The sequence below is a fragment of the Poromitra crassiceps genome (genome assembly GCF_964638095.1).
Source record: "Poromitra crassiceps genome assembly, chromosome: 1".
Lineage (NCBI taxonomy): Eukaryota > Metazoa > Chordata > Actinopteri > Beryciformes > Melamphaidae > Poromitra > Poromitra crassiceps.
Genome location: NC_139623.1, coordinates 82,880,014 through 82,896,877, shown reverse-complemented (window position 1 = coordinate 82,896,877; position 16,864 = coordinate 82,880,014). Strand labels below are relative to the sequence as shown.

At 45.8% G+C, this 16,864-nt stretch overlaps 1 protein-coding gene and 1 pseudogene across 3 annotated transcripts in view; one reads left to right on the top strand and one right to left on the bottom strand.

Annotated features, from left to right (window-relative positions):
* The window catches only part of gria4b (glutamate receptor, ionotropic, AMPA 4b), a gene marked incomplete at both ends in the record, with an annotated part of 268,460 nt that overhangs the window by 76,030 nt on the left and 175,566 nt on the right, over positions 1-16,864 (bottom strand). For both annotated transcript variants that reach the window (XM_083647736.1, XM_083647737.1), the window contains one exon: positions 1,753-1,920. In XM_083647736.1, coding sequence (XP_083503862.1) covers positions 1,753-1,920 — 168 coding nt within the window. The remainder of the gene's footprint in view (positions 1-1,752; positions 1,921-16,864) is intronic.
* Positions 5,538-7,688, top strand: LOC310784896 (long-chain-fatty-acid--CoA ligase 4 pseudogene; annotated as a pseudogene). The gene has a single exon. The product of its transcript is annotated as a long-chain-fatty-acid--CoA ligase 4 pseudogene (transcript).

The following is a 16,864-nucleotide window of genomic DNA, read 5'->3' as shown; positions in this document are numbered from 1 at the left end:
CATCGTAACTCCTATTCCTAACCACTTTTTCTTGACCTCGATGGAATACATAATGAGATCAAGGAAAGTGTAGGAGAATTCATAGGGGTTTAAGAAAAGAGAACCGCAGTGTTAAGAGAATCCGACTGTACTTAGACTAGGTTACAGAATCTGCAGGTAGTTGGAGCTTGTTCTACCTTTTCATGCAACGATTTCTCAAAACGCCCCTGAGTGCCTGACACACTAAGCTGCCTAGGATGGACAACACAGATGTCAATGCTGAAACACATTTCCTGCTCAGTTGCTGAGAAAATAGAATTTTTCCGCGTTAGCAACATGGTTAGCAAGCACAACAAGCAAGTTACGTATGTTAATCTTGGTGAATGGCTGAATCATGTCAAATGGTGCGTCACTTTCCGGCCACAAGGAATTGTGGGACGGCAATATCGGCTTTAGGATGGTCCAGTGTATCTTATGCTGAAGTTGCTGAGTCAGGAAACATTGAAGCACCTTTCCTTAGCATTTAGAGAATTTAAACAGGACTTATATTATGGCTTCTAATGGCCCATTTCCACTGCTGGTATCAGCGCGGCCCCGCCCAGCTCGTATCGCTTTTTTGTCTCATTCCACCGATCAAAAACGTGGACAGCCCGGGTTGAGTCGGGGTTGAGTTGTGCTAGTTTTGGTCCCTGCTTTGTTGAGGTTCCAGCGCTGTGAACCCGGTACCATACGGAGATGTGAAAACACTGCAGACGACTGATTGGTCAGGCAGAATCGTGTTTACTGTATCTACTGACTGTCAATGCTGGATACCAGTTTAGTGGGGCTTACCTTCTCTTCTGTTAATGTTATTTCCATCAGTCTTTTGTGTTGCTGCCTTCGGCTCTGGTTAAATAAAATCGATCTCCTTGCTCAGCTTTAACATGGCGGTGGTTTTCAATTGTTTTGAGAGAGAAAAAGTCAGCTCCTCGGGAAGCCCTTTGTAGATGTGTGCTGCGTCGGCTCCGCTAGGCCGGAGGCGGGGTTTTAGTGAAGCCGCGGTCTTGCCTGGTGAGTTGCCGCCGGGGTAGTGGGCTGGCTTCCCTTCTCCCCGTAGCGTAACTCCCGTCCCCCGTGCAGTGCATGCATGTGAGTTTGAGTAACAACAAAGTGATATCCATTCTCCTGGCCGATTGCCACATTTGCCCATGTACACTGTAGGTAATTTAGAGGCACCAGTATTTCATAACCAGTTTAAAAGTTCTGTGTATGGATTTAATTTTAACGTTATATGTTATAGCCTACTTCGGATAGGGCAGATATGCGGTCGCTATGACGACTAGGTGTGGGCGGAGGCGAGTAAACTTGCTATGGAAACAGAGTCTATATCAAGTAGAGACGAGTAAGACCAGATCGAGTAGAGCTGTACTGTGGTTATATGTGGTTGAAATGAGCCATAAGGTACATCATTTCACTCAGTTAGGAACCTTCCTAAGCAAAAAAGACAATTCGAACGCAGCACAGGTCTTGATATCTTCCTGTACTGAACTGGTCAGCCAATCAAATCTGAACAGAATAGCCAATAAGAGAAGGAAAATGTACAGGAAGTGTGTAACAAAATGCTCCACCTCAATGTTTGTTTTGATTGGTTTAATAATAGCGTAGGAGGGATGGGGTGTCTGAAAATCGTTGCAGTCGTTCTGCAAACCTTTTACAGTTTAAGCCTTGTTGTGTGTCCCCAGCATCTCTTCTGTCCCCCCTCTCCTCCCTCCATTTCCTTCCACTGCCTCTCACCTGTTTGAGGGTACGCTCCATATCGATTCCCTGGTTCCACGGGGCGGCGGGGTTGGCCAGACAGTCACCGGCGTTGCCCCGTCTTGAGATGTCCACCTTCTGTCTGCGCAGGTTCCTGAAGGCCTCGGCCATCACCATCACCCCGTCATACGTCAGTGCTGAGGTGTACTGAGGGATGGGGAGGGTGGTTAGTGTGTGGGTGTAAAACATTGACTATTCAGATTTCTTAGACTACTTTCAAGCTTCTGTCATCCTGGACAATGCCTCCAACCCACTCCATGATAGACTGGCCCTTGGACGTACTTCACCCGTCAGCAACTTATAACCCATATTTCATAATGTAAACCTGCGTGTACTGAAAGTGACTGAATGTGCAATACCACAATTTGTGCAATAACTCAATGTGCAATAATTATCCTGAGCTGTTCGATGTTGTTGTCACAGGCTGGGCTGTGAGTCCTCTTAAAGACGAGATGATCCCAACCCAAGTGGCGCGTGGGTCGGAGTCACGTTTCAGACTGAAAACAAAACTTGTCTGAGATGACAGTTTGAGAGGCGGGCCATAGTAGCATGTCAATGATTTGATTTGACAATTCTGGGGACTGGATTTAGCATTGGCCAATCCTGGCGTGTTCTGTCTCCAAATCTAGTGGGATTCAGGGTGTTGTGGCACTATGCGAGTGAGAGCCGCAGGCAGCCAGCTGCCTTTGGGTGGAGCGAAGCGGAGAGTGCAGCCTGCCGGCCTGGAATCTCCGAGGGGCCAGGGTCTGAATTCGGCCTTAACTATGTTAACTAACGTTATCCTGGAATGCGATTTTAACGAGCCAGTTACATTTCTTTGCATTCTTAGACATTACCGTTTGCTTTATTTTGTATGTTACATACAATTGGCCAAGTTATTAGTTAGTTTATGGGCTAGAAATTCTGCCAAGTTGCAGACACTAGGCGCCATTTTATCCTTAATTTCTGAAATGAAGATTGATTGACAGCTGCCATGTCGTGATGTGATTGGTTGAAATGGGGTAGAAATTTGATAGTACTATGTGACGTCAGCAAACTGTAGATTATTGTTATGAATGAAATCTTGAAAAATGAACTTTTGATGTGAAAAAGTGTGAAAACGAAATAAATTTTGTGATTTCTTTTGCATACATTATTAAATAGGTGCACTGAATACCCAGGTATTTGAACTAAAATAAGAATAAATCATTTTTGGGTTCAGCTCGTCTTTAAAGAGCATGGAGCAGGGTAATTCCTTTGCTAAATTTATACTTAACCTTGTCCCTATGTCCATTTGAAAAGTTAATGCATCATTAAAAAAAAAAAAAAAAAGTTTGAAAAAAAATATGGAGAAAAACACCTTCCTTTTTCAGAAGGAAATAACAGACTTTTATTCTGTTAGACAAAGTCTGCTACGTCACAGTGGGGAGTGGCTCCCGCGTGCGTGTCTCCCTCTCCCCTCCCACTGTCGTCAAATCCATGGTCAAATCAGTCGCATTTCAGGACAGATAGCAGGTCAGGTACGTACGCTAGTCAAAGTCAATCAGTCAGCCAGTTAGTCGGTCGGTTAGTTGGTAGGTTAATCACTAGTTAGTTTTTAGTATATAGTTAGTCATTTAGTCAGTAGCTGCCTGTAGTAAGTCGTTGTCAGTGAGTTTTGGGTCGGGTGTCGCCAGGTTACTGCATGCAGATAACAAGTCAGCTCCACTCTGCTGCTGCCTGCTGCCTGTCTGCGTGACACAGTCTCTTTCTATCTCTCTCTCTCTCTCGGTGTGTGTGTGTGTGTGTGTGTGTGTGTGAGACTGTGTGTGTGTGTGTACCTGCTGTCTGCGCGGTGACACGCTCTCTATCTCTCTACTCGTCTCTCTCACTCGCTCCGGGAGGGAGGGAGGGAGGGGAAAGAGCGAGTGGAGGGGCGCTCCGTCAGTCCCCCCCTCTCTCTCTCTCTCTCTCTCTCTCTCTCTCACTCGGTGTGTGTGTGTGTGTGTGTGTGTGTGTGTGTGTGTGTGTGTGTGTGTGTGTGTGTGTGTGTGTGTGTATATGTGTGTGTCGAATTACAGTCCGCACCTCGGCCCGCCTCCGCTCGCTTGTGTGTGTGTCGAATTACAGTCCGCACCTCGGCCCGCCTCCGCTGCTCAGGCTCCTTCACAACTCTCTCTCCGCGGTCCGTTGTGGGCTGTTCCTGCTCTCTTTCACTGTCAAAATTAGCCTGAGGCCCATCACATGCATGTGCATAAACATTTGCTACCTCCTCTTCCTCCTGAAAACCGGCGTTAGCATCCATAGTGTGTGACTGACAGCCCTGACCTAAGTGACTACAGACAGAGGGACAGACGAGCATGCCTGGCGACTCCCCTTTCTGACGTCAGAGTTTTATTTCAAAATAAAAGCTCAAAAAGTAAAACGACCCCAGAAGTCACTGTAGTGTATATGTAAGTGTCTTAATGTGAAAATCGAGTTCCTCCATAATTCACCTACACATTGACTGATTGGGGTCTCTAACCTGCACCATGCTCTTTAAGGGAAGGATTTATGACATCACTGATGATGTCACATTGTCTCAGTCTATGACATCACTGAAAATGTCACAATTGTCAAGTGACATCATCATTGATGACATAGTCATTAAAAAAAAGTCTATGACATCACTGATGACCCAATTGTGACATCACTGATGACAAGAAATTTGGAGTGTGTTTTTATGTGTTTGTCTGGAGTTGCAAGGTGCAGCACCCCGTTGCTCCGATCCCTGCCAAAACACTTTTCAGGGGTCTGGAATGAATCGGATGCAGAAAGAATGTGCCCATGGTGGGCATTACAGCATTTTACGCATTGTTGTTCGTGTTGTATACAAAATTGAAAATAAAATGTATAATAAAAAAATAAAAAAATAAAGGGTCGAGTGGCCAAGTCACAGTTGATGTAATACAATTCTATTGGTGCGTTCCTTTATCGCAAAATAACTGGGATGTGGAGGCTAAATGACGTCACATCCGTTTTGTTAGCATTCCATTTGCAGAAAAGTTGAGCTGGGAAGTTTACTGGTCAGATCCACTCGCTAGCCAGGCTAGACATTGTTAGCAATAACAGTTGATAATAACAAGGCATTTCGTGGCATTTTGCGCATACAAACACTGCAGCCTCATGTCCACACAGATAGAAGTAGGCCGTGCTGTGTATACAGCTGATTTAATGAGACACAAACAAGACAGAAGTGCTAAATAGCATTTATACGATTATAACTACTGTTGTTGCGCGGAGCAGCCATCTTGGATTTTTGAGGTCGGGACTGCTGAGGCTCCTACGAGTTTGGAATGGGAAATACCAGCTCTAGTGACGTCACCATTCCAGCTCATGAACTTTGAACCGTAAGATTACCAGTTCCCAGTTATAAAGGAATGCACAATATGTCTCCACGAAAGAAAGAAAGAGAGTGGCCAGGTCACCAATGATGTCATACAGTTCTAGACGGCTCGGCCTGGTGGCTGCGTCACTATAGTGATGTCATATATCACAGATGATGTCATCAATCACTGATGATGTCACAGACAGTGATGAGGTCATCAATTGCTGATCATGTCATACAGTTAGACAGCTCGGCCTAGCTCACTACTATAATAGTGATGTCATATATCACTGATGATGTCATAATGTGGGGGGTATATTCTATGTTCACACTTGAGCAAATGTGATGTCATTGGTGATTATGTCATCATTGATGTCACTTGAGCAGCTTATGTAACACTGGTAACTAATTATCCTCACAAGCTTCTCCAGTGAACAATATGGGTCTCTGGTCAGACTCTACCCTCCACTCTGTACTCCTTCTTCCAGTCCACCTCCTGGTATGGCTGTACTCCGTCCTCTCCTTCCTTCCCTGGTATTACATCACTGGTGCTGGGCAGAAGAGAGCCCAGTCCAAACGGATCAAGGCCCGTTGCACGTCAGGCAGTGCAGATGGGCCCTACCGCTCTGTAGACCACTTTGAATCTCTGGCCAGGGAGGACCTCCCAGGGAAGGACACCCTAGATAAGCTGTTTGAGCAAGCTGTGCAACGCTTCCGACAATTAGACTCCCTTGGCACCAGAGATGTACTGAGTGAAGAGAATGAGATCCAACCAGGCGGGAAAGTATTCAAAGTGCTGATCTTGGGGGAGTATCAGTGGCTGTCCTACCAGGAGGTGGACTCCATGGCCAGTGAGTTTGGCAGTGGACTGGCAGCCCTCGGGCAGCAGCCTAAACGTACCATTGCCATCTTCTGCGAGACCAGAGCAGAGTGGATGATTACCGCCCAGGCCTGCTTCAAACGCAACTTCCCATTGGTGACATTCTATGCCACACTAGGAGAGGAGGCAGTTGCGTTTGGACTGAATGAGACTGGAGTCACACATCTCATTACCAGCATGGAACTGCTTGAGACTAAACTGAAAAGCGTGCTTCCACAGATCCCAAAACTGAAGCATGTGATATATGTTGACCAGAATAAGATGAGCACAGAAGGCTTCCCGGCAGGACTCGCCATCCACAGCATGCAGGCTGTACGAGAGCTGGGAACGCTGCCTGAAAATATGGGTCGGGCGATTGTGAAGCCGCAGCCCTCGGACCTGGCTGTGGTGATGTACACCAGTGGCTCTACAGGCAGACCCAAAGGAGTCATGATGGTCCACAGTAACCTGATTGCGGCGATGACGGGCCAGTGTGAACACATTCCTGGGCTAGGGCCCAACGATATCTACATAGGCTATCTACCCCTGTCTCATGTTCTGGAATTGACAGCAGAGATCTCATGTGTTACATATGGCTGTCGGATCGGCTACTCCTCTCCTCAGACACTGTTGGACCAGTCCACCAAGATAAAGAAAGGAAGTAGAGGAGACAGCTATGTGCTCAAACCCACCCTGATGGCAGCTGTGCCAGAAATCATGGATCGCATAAACAAGAACGTGATGAGGAAAGTGCAGGAAATGAGTTACTTTCGGAAGACGCTATTTACATTGAGCTACAACTATAAACTGGAGCAGATCAGGAGGGGCTATGATGCACCGCTGTGCAATGCATTGTTGTTCCAGAAAGTGCGGGACTTGCTGGGTGGACGGGTGAGGCTGATGCTGTCAGGAGGTGCGCCACTGTCCTCGGCCACTCAGAGGTTCATGAATGTGTGTTTCTGTTGTCCTGTGTGCCAAGGCTATGGCCTGACTGAGACCTGTGGAGCAGGCGCCATCACAGAGGTTGCAGACATCAGCACTGGTCGTGTTGGAGCTCCTCTCATTTGCTGCGAGGTCAGACTCAGGGACTGGTTTGAAGGTGGTTACACCACCAAGGACAAGCCTCACCCAAGAGGGGAGATCCTGATTGGCGGTCCCAACGTAGCCATGGGTTACTACAGGAGCGCAAGCAATGATCAGGACTTTTTTGTGGATGAGAAAGGTCAGCGGTGGTTTTGCACCGGAGATGTAGGAGAGATCCACCCTGACGGCTGTCTACAGATAGTGGACCGTAAGAAAGACTTGGTCAAATTACAGGCTGGGGAGTATGTGTCCCTGGGGAAAGTGGAGTATGCTTTGAAGTGCTCCGCCCTCATAGACAATATCTGCGCTTATGCAAACAGTGACCAGAACTACGTGATCAGTTTTGTGGTGCCCAACCAAAAGGAAATGACGGAGCTGGCCAAGCAGAGAAGCATAGCAGGATCATGGGAGGAGATCTGCACTCACCCGGCCATGGAAAGAGAAGTTCTGAATGAGATCAAGCAGGTCGCCGCTGCCATTAAACTCCAACGGTTTGAGATCCCAATGAAGGTGCACTTGAGCCCAGAGCCGTGGACCCCCGAGACAGGGCTTGTCACAGATGCTTTCAAGCTGAAGAGGACAGAACTGAAGAACCACTATCTCCACCACATAGCGAGAATGTATGGAAATGACTCAATTTCACCCTAAAGCCAAGAACACATCAACCCCAATCCAAAGAACTAGTGGCAACGAAGGCAGACTGACGTCGCCCCATGTTGCCTTTTTCAGAGGCCAAAAGTTGCACTTGAACACACCACAAATACTACAGCAGACTCGCAACTGCAGGTATATTCTGTGCCTGCATGAGACCTGATCCATGAAACAAAGCAGCGTTTGCTTACGCTCACCACTTAAAAATGGTTTTGTAAAATAACACGAGAATAAAAAGTTACAAATGGCACTAGCTTTGTCAGCCGTTGCCTGGTCTTTTGCTTGTGGAAGAAACGAAGAGGCGGAGGTGGAAAAATATGGAGAAACCGCACTAATTGGTGATATGCAGCACAGGGTGAAGGGACTTTCCCGAAGGCACATCATTGTGAAAATATCCATGTATTGTACACTAGGCCGAGGCGTCTATAAGACGGTTTCGGTTACGAACGAACGAAAGAAAGAAAGAGGCCAGGGCTCCATCCGAATAGTCACTACTCCTAATTCCTTTTCCTACCTTTTCCTTGACTTTGCTGGAAGTAAAACACGCAATGATTCTCCGCTCCCCACATAGGCTACATTAAGCTCCTCCTACTTGCTAACAAATTAATGTTTCGTAACAGGGGCGTATAGACCCCGGTGCATGTTTTACTTCCGGTGAGGTCAACGAAAAGGTAGGAAAAGGAGTTAGGAGTGACTATTCGGATTCAGCCCTGGTCACCGATGACGTCATACCGTTCCAGATCACTCAGCCTGGTGGCCAGGTCACTAGTGATGTCATATATCACTGATGATGTCACAGACAGTGATGAGGTTATTAATTGCCAATGATGTCATTAAGTTCTAGCCAGCTCTGCCTCTTGGCCAGGTCACTACTATAGAGAGCCGCAGGAACGAGTCCGGAATCATCGATGCTAACACTCCTGGTTCTTCACTGTTTTCACCTATGGGATTTTTGAATGGGTTTTTGGCGCGATGCTTCTAATAAGGTCTCTGGGCAACGCAACCTTAATCAAACGCGGACCAGTGTTTAGTAATATCTTCACACATGAGGACCACTTTTATGAGTTTTGAAGCTTTTACGTGCCGTTAAACGGGCGGCTAGCTACCAAACGGCTAAATGAGACTACACTGTTGAGTCGACGGGGATATTATACGTCAATAATGTCATCACTTCAAAGGACGAACACGGAAATTCTCTTTCCCTCACCTGGTTCAGCCCGTTCAGCCCGGGGTAATCAGTGCACAGCAGCGCACACAACAACAGTCCAGGTTGAGTGCTGACGTGACGGGGAAGCCTATGCGACACTGTGTAGTTCTGGATTAGCTTAGCACAAGCTTTTTACTTCTAGGGCTCGCATTTACGCTTCAAAACTCATGAAAGTGGTCCTCATGTGTGAAGATTATCCGGCTGAACACTGGTTCTCATTTGATTAAGCTTGCGTTGCCCAGAGACCTTATTTGAAGCATTGCGGCAAAAACCCATTCAAAAATCCCATAGACAGAAACAGTGAAGAATCAGGAAGTCCGGGACTTCCGCGTTCTGACTACAAAAATACGTCATCCCTGCGGCTCTCTATTAGTGATGTTATATATATCACTGATGATGTCATAATGTGGGGGTGTATATTGTATGTTCACACTGTTGGTGTAGAGTAGGTTTTTGCACTCTGTTTTGGTGGTCCGGCCTGTGAGAAACCATGTTGAGATGTTGTATAACCTGATTGCTCAACCACAGTTTGTCGTCAATATGTTTTTGGGAAAATATGGTCGTTCATCAAATTGATGTTCACGGGTCAGATTGGGAAATAACACTGAAGGCCAAAAATTATGTTTGGAGGATCATCTCCGAGACTCCGATCATCTCAGAGACTGTGTCTCTGAACATTGAGCAATATTCTGTTGACTGGTTTTGTCCTGAAGCAGTAGAGCCAGGTCACGATGACTTTGCCATAGAGCTAAGTGACATTCTTGCAAAGAAAATGTGTTTTGACTGACCAAGAGAGTATAAAACATGGCTTCACTAAGACACTGTTGGGGGCTTTTTCACACATACTTCGCCTTCTGTGAGAGCATCCTTCTGCTCTCACAGAATCTATCATCTGTATCATGCTACTTTTTGAGAATAAACCTCACTTTGGAGAAACGACACAGGACTGACTTCTCATTTGAAGAACATTGCATTTCATACAGATAAACCATATTAGGGTTTTCATGTTTTGTTTTGAGAAGAGGGGGCAGGAGCTCAGGAGTGGAGCTGCCCTGTTACAGTTAGGCCGTGTCAGGAATTTGTAATACCCGACAACACTCAAATAATAATACATGGGACTTAGATAGCACTTTTCAAGGACTCAAACACGCTTTACACTATACACTAAAGACTAAGGCGGGGGTGGGGGGACTTAAAGGAGAAATTCGTTTTTACCGCATTCAGTCAGGAATGGATAACGCATATGATGTCATCAGTGATGATGTCATCAGTGATGTCATCAGTCTGAGGCTATAAGTGGTGGGAGTATAAGTTCTGAGGCTATATGAGAATCGTATTAACTGGGCAACGAAGCCAGGGTGAATCGAATTGAGACAGGAGTGGCAGAGAGGGCATGGGGAGAACGGTGTAGAAGGAGGGGGAGGAGAAAAACAACGTGCACCAGAAGATGGATGTGGTTTCCCCACAAAGTGAAGATTGAGACAAAGAGACTGGGATGGTGTTCTCGGAAGTGATAGTGGACAACGAGGGAGGAGGAAAGCCGTGGTTATTCTTGAGAACGGTACGATCAGTTTCAGTCCAAAGGTGCTACGAGGACTGAGAAGTAAGGAGAAGAGCCGTCCGTTGACAGGGGAAGAGGAAGAAGAGCTGGATCGGAGGAGGAAGGACTGGATGGAAGTATGTTGCTTAGCAGAGGGAATGAGTGGATCACCGGCGTGATGCCAAGGAGGAATGAGAAGTAAGGAGAAGAGCCGATGGTTGACAGGGGAAGAGGATATGAGAGGAAGGACGGGATCACAGGTAGGAGAGGAGGAGAATGGGGGTGACATGGAGGATGCGGCCTTGGTAGCAAGGATGGGAAAAGGAAATGGAAGGATGTGAACTTTCGGTTCTGATGATTCAGTGGGGGGAAAAAAATATTTTTTGGTTGGAATGGTCAAGGCTAACAGATCGTATTACAGGATTTTTGGGGATCCACATGGTTGGGAAGTTTATTGGAAGAAAATTCGGAGATGTTCAGTCGATTAGGATCACTAGAGGTGGTATGGTTGTGATTGAGTGTGTGTCTGAGAGTCAGAGGGAGAAAGTCTTGAAGATTGATGAGTTTCAAGGGTGTTGTACTGTGAGATGTTTCCCGCTCGGGTCAGGAGCCAGAAAGAAAGGAGTGATAAGTGACGTGCCAAGGTCGGTAGATGCCAAAACATTTATGGGGGTGGATGGTGTGTGTGAGGCGAGGAGAATGATGAGATTTCAGGAAGGGGTGAAAGAGGAGTATAAATCTGTTTAACTTTTGAAGGAGAATTGCCACCGAGTGATGCTTGATTTTTTCCCCATCCCCCCCCCCCCGATTTTTTATCCCATTTTATCCCCCATTAGTGCTCATTTGATTTCTCATTCCTGGTTGCTACTCCATCCTCTGCCGATCTGGGGAGAGCCGAGACTGGCTCCATGCTTCCTCCGAGACATGGGCAGTCAGTCAGCCGCTTCTTTTCACCTGACAGAGGAAGCTTCACCGGTAGGACATAGCACGTGGGAGGTTCACGCTATTCCAACCAGTTCCCCTCCCTCTGAACAGGCGCCCTTAACCACCAGAGGAGGAACCACACTAGCAACCAGGATATTGCATGTTTTTGTGAAGGGGGTTCCTATATGAAGGAAACCCCCGGGAGGCACGGGGAGAACATGCAAACTCCACACAGAAAGGCCCTTTTTGCCGACCCCACCCGGGCGGTGGGCACTCGAGGACATGCGGACGGGCACGCATTCCTTCAGCGTTCACCTCGTCCCCAGGTGGGAATCGAACCCACGACCTTCGAGCTGTGAGGCGATAGTGCTTACCACTGCACCACCGTACCTCCCGAGTGATGCTTGATTATGCGTGTTATAAAGTGAGGCCCTTTGAGAGAGCTCCTCTCAGGTGTTTCTGCTGTCAGTTTGGGCATGTGGCTGCTGTGTGTACTAAAAGCAGGAGATGTAGGAGATGTGGGAAGACTGTGTGGTAACGCGGGGTGGAAAGTTAGAAATGTGCGCTGTAAATGTGCGGTGTAAAGAAGGAGGAAGCCAAGTGTCTATCTAAACTGTGGGGGGAATGATGATGCGGGGTCTGGTCTGCTCAGTGTCCACGAAGAAAGAAGGAAAGGGAAGTGAACAAGACCAGAGAAGAATGGAAGTTATCATATGCTGAGGCTGTTAAGAAGTGGGGTGGGGAAATAAATGAAGAAAGGATGGAAGTGCATAAGGCTCCGGAGAAGAAGGAGGACGGACCTAGTCGGAGTGATGTGATCTGCATGGACAATAAGCAATTCATGACCTTCATTGTTATGGTTATAAGCTGTGCTGCTGGTTTGAGTGGGAAGATGGAGAGGAATGGGAACGGGATTGTCACTGTTAAGGGGTTAATGGATGAGGTGGGCATATCTGAAGCAGAGATAGATGAAGCGCTGAGGGATGCGTTGTCTGTTGTCAGTTGTCTGAGGCAAACTCAGACAATTGTGTCTGGGTGAGAAGAGGAAGAGTATAAAACACCAAAGAAGAAGATGGATGGATCCAGAAGAGGGCCGTAATGCAACATTAAGGATGCCAACTGTCATAAAACACCAAAAAGAAGAAGAGGCTATATATAAGTGGTGGGGTTGCTACATGACGCACATGGTCCTGGGCCTAGGTTGCCCTTGATTTACAACAAGCTTTAATTATGATTTTTAACTCATTCATGGCCAAAGACGTCTTTAACGTGTTATCAGGAATGTGCCTCCCAGCCAAAGACGTGTTTGACGTGTTTTTGTTTTTATTAGGGCAGTGCGTAGTTCAAAGACTTCCCCAGCCTGTGACATGGTATCAGGTCCCTGGCCTCAAAAACAAAGCCGACAACACGTGAACAAACACATACCGCAGCTGTTGTCTTGAAATTGAGCAGGAGGAAAGAACAGAAAACGGAGAAACGCTTCCTTGTGCAGAGAGGAGAAACGCCATTGAAACGCCCCTCGGCGCGCTGCACGAGCTGGTCGCCTTGCTGCAGGGCAGCGGACATGGATCAGTTGTTCGCGGTAGTCAAACCCGTGACCAACATGATCGATCCTGGTCCCTGGACCCCGTTCCTGTGTGCCAGCCCGAAAGAGACGAGGCGGAGTCACAACTTTGTGAGGAGGAGAACAGCAGCCTCGCCACAGAAATTGCTTTCACACAGAGCCAAGCAGCACGGCCACTTTCCATGTGAGGGCGAGGAAGACTGGACTCCAATGCGACAGGACCCGGATGATCTCGCGGTAAGGAGTGTGTGTGTGTGTGTGTGTGTGTGTGTGTGTGAGAGAGACTACACTGATCTCTGCATTCTATGATCGTATAGTTTACTGAGACACTAGTACACTACACTGTTTCTGAACTAAATGTGATTATATAGTTTACTGAGGATATGTTGCTTTTATTTCAGATGAGGAGCCGATTGTGAGCCCACATCTCAGAATGAGGTCAGGACGGTCATTTAGGTCTGCTAAATGACGAAATGTAATGTAATGTAAAGAGACACACATGGGCCCCGCGCACACACACACACATTCACACTCACTCACACTGAGTAAGCTGTATTGTTGAATGTAAAAAAAGCACTTCATGTATATATATATATATATATATATATTTTTTTTTTTGTCATTTGTGTCATAACGAATAATATTTACATGTCTGATGTCAATACAGTTCAAAATAAAAGAATTGAGAGCGAGTTCTGCCTGAGATAGTGTCCTTTACAAATTTTCTGCAATTTCTCTTCTCAGAGAGACCTTTTTGGTGAAAACAGGGTGTATATAAATGGCTATAAGTAGAGTACAGAACATGCTAAAAGCTCACTTTTTTTTTCTGGTGAACCCAGAGACGTACATCTTCATTTTGAGGTATTGCAAATCACTTTGGTGCTAATAGATAATTTACTGTGGGTCTTGAAAGATGACCAACAATTATGAAAATCTTTGGCCTGTGCTAAATATTGGCAGTCCTAAACTGGCCATGAATGAGTTAACTCACCCCGAAAAGTTTATTTTTTTATATCGATGCACCACGAAGCTATAATGCACCAAGCAGTGGCCTGGAAACGAGGAATAAGGGGCATGTGTAATGCGTGCATTTATGTCCTGTATATAGCTTCTTTTCTGACATGAGCGCGTGAAATGTGCGAAATAAACTAGAAATGATTATATTTAGTCACACTACTGTAAATATTATAGTATTATCTATCTTACATATTTCTCACTTTCTTATTAAATACGGTAGTACTTTTGATGAAGGTTGTAAGATAATGCACATATTTGACACTTTTTATTTTATATATTTTTATTGTATCGTCTTATTTCCATTCTTCTTAGAATTTCTCTGCTTATATTTTTCTCTACCTCAATGTAAGCAACTGCAGCATTACCCAATTTCCCCTCAGGGATCAATAAAGCATTTCTGATTTTGATTATGTCCTCTATATTTAATCCAATTTCTCTTCTCCCTCCCTCTCTCTTTCCTGACTTCCTTATCCTTCCTTATCCTCAACATCCTTGAGGTTCTTGCTCAAGGGCACGTTGGCTGTTGCAGGGCTGGACCATGCCAATGTGCAGTTACAGTCTCCCCCATGCTGTCCTGTGGGTTTTAGGTGTACACAACACCCCAGGGCACACATAGACAGTGGAAAAAGGTATAAGGCCAATTAAACGCTGATTTAGCCAGACAGGTAAATGTGCTCTGCAATATTTGCCGGTTAGATCTCAGGTACGATCTGGACTGCGTACACCGCTTCCTCTGAAACTGCGCTGGTTTTCTGCAGGGCCAAACAACACGCCATAATGGCCTTCATGTTAAAAATGTCCTATCGGTAAAAGGCAGCCAAATATGGAATAGTCTCCCCGTCTCCATAAGGGACAGCCCCACCCTTGCCGCTTTTAAAGGTGGACTTAAAAAATGGCTGAAAACAAACCAGTCATGTGTCCACAGGTAGTATGTTTTTCTTCTCTTTTTGTGTGTATTATTATTATGTATTTTTATTTTTCAAAGTGTAATTGCTGCCATGTATTTTAGAGTGTTCTGTTGCTACTCATGTTTTATGTAGTTTTAGAGTGTACTGCTGCTACCTATGTTTTATGTATGTTTTTATTATGTTCTACGTTTTACGCTCTATGTTTTTTGTGTTTTTATGTTTTATGGGACAACGGATGGAAATTAGCCTCGTGCTAAATCCGGCAATTTTTACACTTTTACCATGTTCCAGGTTTTACTATCTGTTTCTGTGGTTTCTGTGTTCATTAATTTTGCACTGTCCCATCCAAATAAACGAATAAAAAAAAAAATTACGGAGGCATTGTTTTCCCTCTGCTCATTATTTTCTGTGAATGCAAAAGCAGAGAGCGAGAGAGAAAATGTATTCCCCTCCCAATTTCCCTTTATCTATCTTTGACCTGAACACTTCATACGGCCTCAGACGATCTCCATCTGCAAAATCTGTCTCTGCCACATGAACCATACGTTTCCCCCAAAACCACCTCTGGCGGAGGGCAAAACCCAATCGACGGAATGACAGAAAAGGCGCAAGATGGAGAGTGAGCAAGAGAAACGAAGGGAAAAGGCAAGTGTGTAGTCCAGGGGTGACCAATATGTCGATTGCGGTCGACCGGTAGATCGCAAAGTCAGTGGTACAGTAGTAATTGGTAGTAGTTCGCATGCCATTCAGAAAAATCCCCCCCCCCCTCCCCTTTGCTGAACCTGAATGTTTTCTTGACAGAATATTATGTCGACTTCGCCAACTCTGAATACAGAACAACAACAAACAGCGATGGTGTTAACTTGCCCCTATCTGTAGCGTTAGTATTCAGCAGCATTCAGCACAGAAGTCCACAAAATGTAATGTTAACTTGTTTCATAATCCTTGAAACGGGTGTGATTCCAGACTCGAGTAAAACATTTTGTAAATGAAAATACGCCTCAGTAAAGAGATATAATGCTGCTTTTCAGGAACTTTGTTATGTTCTTTTAGTCGAGCCAGTGACCTGTGCAATGCATTGTGGGTGTTGTAGTAGGATCCCCCTTAGAGTTATGTATATGGGGAAAACTACAGCCATTTTCTTTGTTCATAGGGATCCAATTTAAAACTAGAACAACCGCACCGCGGAAATATGCCTCCGCCAACAAGTGAGCAGTCGACATGCATGTCTACTTTGACATTTGAGCCAAATGTGAAGAAATTTCGTCAAGGTGTTACTGAGATACGGCATTACTGAGCTTGGAAATGGCGTTTGTGAGGTCACCATGACCTTGACCTTTGACCACCAAAATGTAATCAGTTCATCCTTGAGTCCAAGTGGACGTTTGAGGCAAATTGGAAGAAATTCCGTCACGGCGTTCTTGAGATATCGCGTTAACAAGCTTGAAAATGGCGTTTGTGAGGTCACAGTGAGCTTAAAGTCCCTGGAAACCAAAATCCACAAAAACGTTCTAACTATGTTATTTAGGGTCTTATGTTAGTAACTGTCTGCCTCAGAAATTATTATGCATTACTTTCAACCCAAAGCCTTAAAATCGACACTTTTCTACAAGATTCTACAAAGTACTTCCTCATTGAAGAGAGCAGTGCGCGAGGTGCTAAAACGCAGGAGCTTATGACGTCATAAGCTCTATATAACCTTTGTACACGCGCGCAACTCGCCCTACTGTGTGTGTGTGTGTGTCTGTGAGTTACTTCGCATCACCAGGCTGTGTCGAGCGCTATGCTGTTCTCTCTCTCTCTCTCTCTCTCTCTCTCTCTCTCTCTCTCTCTCTCAGAGAGAGAGAGAGAGAGAGAGAGAGAGAGAGAGAGAGAGAGAGAGCACACAGAGTGGGAGACGGACACTCAGCGAGCGCTGTGGGGGCAAAGAACGGACAGAGATCTCTTCCTCTCAGAGCCGCAGAGCAACGCGCGAACACACACACACACACACACACACACACACACACACAC